The sequence below is a fragment of the Amblyomma mixtum genome, chromosome 8, assembly GCF_055824585.1.
Source record: "Amblyomma mixtum isolate Tamu chromosome 8, ASM5582458v1, whole genome shotgun sequence".
NCBI lineage: Eukaryota > Metazoa > Arthropoda > Arachnida > Ixodida > Ixodidae > Amblyomma > Amblyomma mixtum.
Window position 1 is genome coordinate 34,078,166 of NC_143019.1, and position 9,410 is coordinate 34,087,575.

Sequence of the window (9,410 nt, forward strand, 5' to 3'; positions counted from 1 at the left end):
GAGCGCAGAAATCGCGTTTTCTCGTCCCGTGTTTGTGCGCTGTTTTTCCTTCTCAAGTTTTAAGACAGTTCCTGCACCACACAGTAATGTTTTATTCATGATTTGTTCACAGCTCGCAAAAGTTCCGCCTTTGCATGTTACGGAAGTTGATGCATAAAAACGACGTTCTGTGCGGTGGGCATTGAAGCTGTTAGCAACCTTGCACTTTAGTCGACCTGGCCTCAGGATGTCTGTTCTTGGTCGGTGGGAGAACTCTGTTCTTGACCGGTGGGAGAACACGCGTAGCTTGTGAGTCCAGTAGTGTTCGTCCCTGGGACTTCGTAGACAACCGCCGTGCATCTCCCGTTCACCTGAGTTGCACACATGCACACAAAAAGTCAGTTAAGAAAAGCCTGGACACCAGGAACTACGGTTCTGCTAATCTTAATAAAGAAACACTAAGGACAAAGTTGATGTTAGCCTGCGTCGGTAACGTAGCGCTTTATAAGACAGATAGGCTATCTTCCTTGATAACAAAGCTTTTAATAAGCTAGAAGAGGCAAAAGAAAATGAAGAACAGGTATCGCCCCTGCCGGCAATTTTCGGAAACAAAGTGTGATGACGTCAAGACAGTTTTTCGAGCGGATCTCCGAGGCTAGCCAACAGCGCCATTCACTTCCAAATGGTAGCCATGGTGTCCTTTCGGTAATGTTATCACGGGTTTGACTCCAGTGGCGTGAAAAAATTCAATCTTCTCAGCAAGATTTAACGGCCTCCTGGTTGCGCATTATTCCGCGCTCACTATAACCCCGTCTTCCTCGGATATAACCATCCGTATCCTTTGAAGGTAACCAGGTTCTGGTTATGCATTCTTCAGTTCTCGCTACATCCTGCTCTTTCCATGGTGAACACACTCTGGATGAAGCTTGTTGCAGCCGTCTTTTGAATGCGCATTATCCCGCTTTCACTATAACCTCATCTTTCCATGTGAATAACTGGTTCATCGTCTGGTTCCACGGTAACCAGCCTCTGGTTATATATTCATCCGCTCTCGCTACATCCCTCCTCTTTCCACGGTAAACGCCCTCAGGATGATTCCCTTGGCGACCTTCCTCCGGTTGCCAGGCCTTACAACAATTATTGCAACTACACTACTAGAACAACGCTAAACCCAGAGAACAGGCCTTTCGCAGCTGTCAATGTAAAATAAAGCAACATGTGCCTTAAACGCTATCAATTGCACGGAGATATATTGCTACTGTAGAGTTAAGTCGGCGCGTCACGAAAATGTGTTTTGTCTTAGTTATTGCACGCTTTGATTTATGTTGGATGACTTGATTGCTTGCAATCGCGACTAACATCACCAGGCAAAGGACTAGGCTGGTAAAAGCAAGCACTTTACTTTATAGACTGATAGTTTACGCTACTTTACGCTCCCTTGATATTTCTTGAATGCATCGACCCGTTTGACCGGCGTAGGTTTTTCCATCGTGTTGAGCGAGAATTTTATATTGAAACCCGATTGCGCAGCGTACACGGCCATTGGAGTTGCTACGACCCGGTCCACATGCGCTCAGGAGTATCAAACGTGCCGCCGGTTAAACAAAAGAGCGAAAGAACACGATGTATCAGTCAAGAACAATCACGGAGCACATACACCCAGTAATTGCTTTGACTGCGGCTGTCAGCGGCGGTTCCAAGGAATCAAGGTAGCCAGCAGAAGTAGGAGCATGGCTGCGCCGGAATTTGCAGAAGTTTATTTTGTGTAAAAAGAAACAGACGATCACGTGGGTAAGCGGATCAACTAATACGCTTTTAGGTTACAGCAGAACGTGCTTCATTGAGAGCATGCTCGAATCAAAATATATGTTTTGCACCTTTTGTTCTGTTTGTAATTGGTCTCTAGGGCTTCTTGTTTTGTGAGCTGGGCTTATAGAGTAATGTCCAACATTCTACGATAAAAATAATGAAAATTGAAACTTGTAAGATACCGTTAAGAAAATATTGATAGTAATGGTCAATTCTCCTTATATGAAGCAAGATCTTTCATCTAGAGCGTTTCCATCGAACGCGTCGAACAGTTAAAACTTTCATAGAAAACCAATTGGGAAATCTTTTGATGATAGCAAAAACGTTGATAGAAAAAAATGCAAAACTGCCGTCGGGTGACCTCCCGATATAGTAATTGTTATAATGAAATCCTACATTATACCAAAAATTGCGTTCATAAACGGTTTACTGCTCCAAAATGCTTATATACAGAATTGTTGGGTATGGGAGCCAGTCAGTCAGAACAACTTCCCTGTGGAGCCATACTGAGACTCCAGAAGGTAGGTCGCCTATTCAACTGGAGTCCGCTGGCTGTCCTGCCGGCGACGAGTGTATGCAGAAGCGCTGGACAAATTGTGCACTACGTAGAACACTGAACTCAAACAAACAAAGTTCAGTTCAGTGTCCTGTAGCAGTTTCGCTCGCCGTGATACCAAATGAAGGAAGACCTGCAATTTAAATTACCAGTATAGATGCATAACATTCTACGCCCACGGAGCTCCCACTCCTTTGTGAAGCAACTCGGACCAATTCGTATGTGTTTCAAGTTATACCGAGCGAAGCTGTGCACATGCGCTTCTTAGATGAGCAAAGCGCGGCTTTCAAGTCAGCTTAAGTCTGGCTCTTTCTTTGCAGTTACCTGAGGCTCCTCGCTAGTAACAAAAGATGCAGGTAGCTTGAATATGAAAGGTAACACTCAGCTTGAACACAGAAACTAATCAGGTTGTTACTTCTGCTCTAAATTTGAAAATATTTCATGCACATTGTCATTGCCGAGGAAAAATAGAAGAGAGAAAAAAATGTGTTTGTCACTTATGCTTCTGCACTAATTATTGGTTGAATGACCCTAGTGTGTCCTCTCTCATACGGGGGCTACCTGTACGAACTAGCCAACCGAGCAACGAGTTCGTCCATGCCACAAACAAGGCACTTTTCGCCTGTTCTGCAGAAACGGGAAAGTGAGTCGTCAGCTGAACTTTGTGTGGCAGCTGAGTATGAGAATGGCGCAAGAAAAAGATCACTGAACCCGCTCTTCTACCTATGGAGAAAACCGTGTGAGCTCACCTCTTCGACTGGAACACAGCGCTGGGCAGAGTAAGTGTCCTTGCCGACCGTGCAGTTCGAAGGGGCGGTGGTGAAGATGAGCCTGTAGTTAACGCCTGCCACGACCTGGTTAAAAATGAATCAGTAAAAGTGAGAACGACTCTATGCTATCACATACCTTGCGAAGTTAAACAAGTAAAACCGCCTAAGAATCTTTACGGTTGAAGTGGCTTCTTCTTAAAACTGTGTTCCGTTGTATTTGGGCTTCTTCCACAGCCGCTGAATATGGTGGGTTCGTTTATGGGGTTTAAGGTCCCAAAGCGACTCAGGCTATGAGGGAAGCTGTATTGCAGGGCTCCGGATAATTTAGACCACCTGGGGCTCTTTAACGTGCCCTGACACGGCACTGTACAGTTGCCTGTAGCATTTCGCCTCCACCGAAATGCCCCCGCCGCGGCCGAGATCGAACTCGCGTCTCTCGGGCCAGCAGGCGAGGACCATAACCACTCAGCGACCGAGGCGGCTTGGTGAGCATGATATCCTTTGGTATGAACATATAATGACAGGCCATTGCGAAAGGCTATGGCTATTATACAACAGTTTTGATGCGCAGAAAGCATTGTAGCTCCGAATACGAAGCTTTTGACGGCACCAAGAATGGCATAATAACCCATGAAATGGTCTTGTGTGTACGGAGAGGGAGACTTGATTGGGATGACACGCAAAGCGGCACACACAAGTATAAATTAGAAAATAGGCGTGATAGGTGTATACAAGCCCGTAGGTCACAAACTGTGACTTAAATAAAATAAAAAATAAAATAAAATAAAAAACAAAGGGGGGGGGGCTGTATAACAAAGCGCAGAATTTTAATTCCAGACTGAATTTCAGGGCCGGCCTGCAGCTTAGCTTAAAAAAAAACCGTTAAGCTCTCTAATAACTGCTGCATGCTTCATTTTATAAAAAACCAGCATATTGTAAATTGCCGTTTACATACTATTCGAGAGGTTTCATCGAACACTTTCTAACGGGAAGGGATTTGTGGGCGCGGCCAAAAAACTTTCCCAGTGAATGCCTGATGCGTCTCTCACACATTTGTAAGAAGTGTGGCGCCCCCTCAATTCTGAGCTACACACTTAAACAACACTAGGTTTATTCATATCCACGCCCAAGATAATGTCCTTGTTGTAGTTTCACCTGTACGCGGTAGAGGGCAGCACATCAAAACTTTAGTGTTACATTGTGTTCCACTCTCTACTACTGTTTTTTCTGCAGATCGTTCTCACTACGTACACAGAGACAGAAAGACAGCTTGAACGACAGGAAAGGCGGAGGAGGGGCGGGGCGGAGACATTCAGGGGTGCACAACGCCTACCTGCGTCGGGCCGTGATTGGTGTCACGTGAGCAATGCTGCGAATTTTATTTTGTAGAGATAACTCAGCTGCTGAGTCCGCTCAAGAAGATCCATTTCGACCGCTCTGTGAAATGACATAGATAATCTGAACATTTTTTTTTTGCGATAGTGTGAAATAAGCGCCCGAAGCTCAAGAGAACCCGATATGCTAGTCTCCGACTGTTCACGCAACCTGTATTAATAAGAGGTGGCTTTGTTGCCTTGCGGGTTTCGAAGCTTGTGTTAGCATTTAGCTTCACCCAACTGCGGAGCACCAGAAGAGCATAGCTACTTAGCACTTCACGCACACACAAACCTGAGTGTAGACTTCGGTGAGGTTGACAAGTGTGTCGTACTTCTTGCGGCCTTCTCTCTGCTGGGAAATGGCATAATGGGCCAGGCCGACGTATTTGGGGTTATTGCGAGGCTCCTGCCTGGTCCAGCCACCGACCGGGACCGAGCTGGAGTTGTGGCAGCAAATGAGCGCGGTTGTCCCCGTTGCGACGAGGAGAACGAGCGCGGCTTGCCTCACCGTAGTCATTGCGGCATCTCTTTGAAACGCATTCTGCAAGATATCAATTGTTGGGGATAGAGACGACCGATCTACCGTCTTCTTGTGAAAACGATTAAATTAATATCTGCGGACTATTCCATGGCTGTAGTACCGCAGTGGTAGTGGAAGAATGTTCAGAATCAATATGACTGTCATCACTTTGAGTTTAACTTAATGGTATTAGAGACCACTACCATTTGTCGTAAGTAGGGTGGGCAGAATATACATTGGCATCTCTGGCACCTTAGTTTCTCCATCTTGAGCCATTACTCTTATGGGAGAGCAAGTGACTGTCGCATGTGGGAAGGTTCATTGATCTCGTTCAGATGACACGAAGTCGACCATGTTCACATAGACGTGACTATGCCAAGTAAGGAAAAACTGAAATACGAAGAACCAAAGATCCTCACTGAAAAAAAAAATCCAATCAACTCGTAGAAACTACATCAAGTTCGTATCCTACTTCAAATGCTGTCACTTTGTCCCGCGCCTGTAAATAAGTTTTCAGCACAGATAATGTTACACTGCATAAACACGCAGAAATAAGTGTTAGAGGCCGTGCACAATACACGTAGGTCCTGAAAAGTAAGCGTCGACGTTCATGGGAGAAAGATAAGCTGTCAAGTGCGTGCATGCCTTCAGCACCAAGAGACAGAATTCTCGGATAATAAGAAAGAGCAGACGCATAAACTTCCAATGTCCCTTGCAACACATACAACAAAAGCTGGATGATGTGAATTGATTTCACCCACGATCAAATTACACGAACCGCACTTTAGAAAATTATTTCGAGAGCCACTGAAGATGTGGCTTGCGGACACTAGTATGTGACTGCTTGCCACAGGACGCGGAGAACTACACGTGGAAAGCTTACGGGTTAAATTGAGCGACGAGCATAGAGACACCGAGAGAGGAAAACCCTTTAATGAAAAAGCAGATAATTTACCCGGCGTTTAAAAATCTTTGGCATGCTACTCTTCGTGGGGAAGGAAATTTTGGGAGATAAAGGCGGAAAAGCTAAAATAAAAGAAATAAAAAGGGGAGATGATAAAATGCGGCCATTAAATGCGTACAAAGGTGCATAGGCGAGTAACGGGGTTACATATGAAACGATGAACAGCATAGTCTGAGAAATGGGCTAACAAAGTTCACTGCATGAAGAATGCGTGAAAGTAAAATGCAAGGTGAAATTACAGCTTTTCAAGATGTCTAATATCCTTTAAATATGCAAACAAAAAGTTCATTGCATGTCTCTGTTCCCTAAGGCAGGCTACGGGACCTAAAACTATGGATGGGCATTGAAAACCTCAGCCGCACGCTAAAATGCTAGGGAATGAAATAATGAGCTGCAAGACTAACGAAGACACGGCTTGCAAATTTAACTCTTTGCGAGAGTGGAATTCTCTCTAGCTTCAAGACAAATATTGAGAACTATAATGCCTCTAAACCTCGGTTACTCTAATTTATAGCGCGTAATGAACGGAATGATCGTACTCACCATACTGCGAGGTGAACACACGTATTTACCGGCACAGTTGTCCTTAAAGCCGGGTTCGATTTGAGCCCGTACGCTGACGCACCCTGGAGCCAGGGGCAGAGCGTCGTAGTTGTTCTAGATCGAACGTCAAGCAGGCCAATACTACTTTTGTAAGAGGCTCTACCGTCAAACGTCTCCGCCCCGCACGCGGCGCGCGCGCGGAACTCAGCGCGCACAGCTGCACGTTGTCAGCTGTTTGAAAAAGCTGATAAACATTACGCGCGCCGACCGGCGAGGTTGCTGGGCGAGATAACCTGGCCTGTGCTACGAGGTCTGAAGTAACCGCTGTTTTCCGTGTGCGTCTGTGGCTGACGTCGTCCCTAGAAAGACAAACAAGCAGGTAGTAAGTAGTACGTGCAAGGGAAATGAAAATAGAATCCAGCCAGCGAAGCAGGGATTTGCAAGATTGTTTTGCGCATTCGGTGTCTCGTTCTTGAAGCTGCACAGGTTGCGACTTTTTTAGCGCCGGAATGCATTACAGAGCTCGCGCGGGAGGTTTTAGCCATTTTGCCGACAGCAACCCGGTGCAACACTTCTGCGTATGCACTGCGAAGTTCATGTAAATAACAAGCCAGGTAGTCACTTGAACAAAAATAAAGACGTCCATCGTCTTAAGAAATACACGTAGTGTATGTGACCATGTGCAGTGTACACTTCACATGTAGTTATGTATGTATAGGCGGGTAGGTTATTCGTGTCCAGGTGTGCTTGCAAGAAACCTCAAATTGAAACCTCACACCCTGCTATCCCCTGCTATCCCTCCTCACCTCAACCCAACCCGGGAGGACTGGGAGGCGACCCTGCTCGGCTGCTCTGACCTGCAGGCCCAACGGGCCCTGGTCGCGCGAGCCCGGGCGGCGGCCGACGCCACTGGGGTCCCGAACTAGGGACCTCCACCTAGTACTTGCAAGGGCTGGCCCCCTCTGGGTCAGCTCATGCATAACCTCCCGAAGTGTATCTGTACATAAATGTTTTCCACCACCACCACCTACATTTAAAACAACACGTGGCAACAGAAGGATCGGACGAAGGAAAACACACATAGAACGCATAGAGGCGCCCTCTGCCGTCCTTCATGGTGCCCCTTTATTGTGCAAGTAATGAGATACACAAACAAATCAGTCAGCGTGCTTTATACAACGTGCTTTTACTGAACGGATTCGGCTTCCACTGATTTTTGTTTTAAGAGGAGTAGCGGCAATTAATACATTTTTCCGTATTTATGCATGAAATGAAGCCAAACATATGGCAAAGATACGTAACTTTTTATGCTGAGCTCATAACTGCACTTTACCTAAGGCTAGCTGCTGCAGTGAAACCGAAAGTTGGGCAAGCAGATGTACGTTCATGATGAAACAATAAGAAACACGAAGTGTTTACATCATGAACGTTTACCAACTAGTCGAACTTTCGGTTGAGCGTTTGTTTACGTCGTCCTGTCCGTCCTTAGTCTTTCCTTTGTGCTATTTTTTAATCTTAGCTGCTATAGTTGTTGAGTAACTACAATTAACACACTCCTAAAGTCATCCTTGGGGCTCTAAATAATTAATAAAAAAGCGCACAAGCTTTGGATGTCGGCATGTTCGCAAAGGTGTGTTGTGTGCAGCAAAGCTATTAAAAATTTTATAGAAGTAAGTAATTTTAAAAAGGAAAGTTGAGATTTATATTGTACATTTATGTGACAATTATGTGTGAAATTACTACCTTTCTTGCACTCTTGAATGTCTTAGAAGCAACTAGTCAAGTTACTGCAATTCCACGAGAAGCTGAGAAAAGCAACCTTAAAGCTTATTCCCTAGTTTCTCTCCTGGAATGCTTTTGATTTTGCTCAGAGGAATGCGGCATTGCAACCAACGGAAGCTGCAATTTTTCCTCTTCATGGTGATAGTAAAACGGTGGTGCTCCGTAATAGGAAATTCCCGGAATTCGCGATGAGCCAGGGTCGCCAGAAGCGCGATTTACTGAAAATGTTCTGCAACACATCGAAAAAACGTCGTTTTATATATCTGTACTACATATTTCGCTGCAATCTTTCGGCACCAATCTGGTGAATACCTGACAGTCACGCACACAGAAGTTGAATAATAAAAAAAAATTTACCCTCCTTTGAGCTGAAGTTTTTAAGCCACCGCTAATTTCGTCAGGTTGGGGCTCCCCCTTTTTGTTTTTGCCGTTTGTTTTTATTTCGCAGCACCCCAAATACTGGAACACGGACTTCCCACTGGGCCCGCCTCCACGACTTTTCGAACTTGGCAAGTTCGTTCAGCATCGCTGTTCGCAGTCGCCATGTTCTGCAGCTTTTAAGACGGTCTCCTTCAGCTGTGGTCACATGACCTCCGACGGAGTCCGCGACGCCTATCTACTATTTGGTGGCTATCTTTTTTACCAGCAGTGGCTTAGCTCGGCTTTGCCAGAATGCAGGTAGCAAAAGCGAGCGCAACAACGAGGCAAGCGGTGTGACGTCATACCAAACGGCGGCTTCGCGGCGAGGCGCGCGGTGTGACGTCATGCCAGATGGCGCGGCGAGCGCACGGCGTCCGCAATATGCGGCGGTTGCTAGGCGACGGCTCAAGGTCGGTTTCTGTGCCTCCTCGGAGCACCGCCACAGCAAAATGGCAAGTTCGTGGCCAATGTAGCTTTCACTACAAAAAAATATAGTTTTGGACGAGGCAGGTACGTATCTGCCAAGCGTCTATGTGAGGCTTTGATTTGTTTCGAAAAACAAGTAATATCAAGTTATTCGGCGCTTGGTTATAGTTTTTTGGCATTGCTTTTGCTATGATTTGATGGAAACAGTTTCTCATCCTGTCAGATTAACCCAACCGGCGTTTTTCGTTCAGGTAGCATAAGGCTC

At 45.8% G+C, this 9,410-nt stretch overlaps 1 protein-coding gene across 2 annotated transcripts; it reads right to left on the reverse strand.

The window, feature by feature from the left end:
• Nucleotides 1-113: 113 nt before the first annotated feature.
• Nucleotides 114-6,863, reverse strand: LOC149331988 (cystatin-2-like). Of its 2 annotated transcripts, XM_089555628.1 has the most exons (4): nucleotides 6,518-6,863; nucleotides 4,783-5,031; nucleotides 3,094-3,198; nucleotides 114-350 (listed from the first exon to the last, which is right to left on the reverse strand). In XM_089555628.1, the coding sequence occupies exons 1-4, from the start codon at nucleotides 6,518-6,520 to the stop codon at nucleotides 222-224; spliced, it is 486 nt and encodes a 161-aa protein (XP_089411754.1). In that variant the 5' UTR covers nucleotides 6,521-6,863; the 3' UTR covers nucleotides 114-221. The 2 variants fall into 2 exon arrangements, with proteins under 2 accessions (XP_089411754.1, XP_089411755.1); XM_089555629.1 differs by lacking the exon at nucleotides 6,518-6,863 and having other exon boundaries at nucleotides 4,783-5,433.
• Nucleotides 6,864-9,410: the final 2,547 nt, after the last annotated feature.

What these genes read in the sequence shown, in the direction of transcription:
- LOC149331988 (XM_089555628.1), bottom strand. An exon ending in TCACCGAAGTCTACACTCAG is followed by an intron (nt 3,199 to 4,782) that starts GTTTGTGTGTGC and finishes ATTTTTAACCAG; the next exon opens with GTCGTGGCAGGCGTTAACTA. An exon ending in GCTGTGTTCCAGTCGAAGAG is followed by an intron (nt 351 to 3,093) that starts GTGAGCTCACAC and finishes TGTGCAACTCAG; the next exon opens with GTGAACGGGAGATGCACGGC.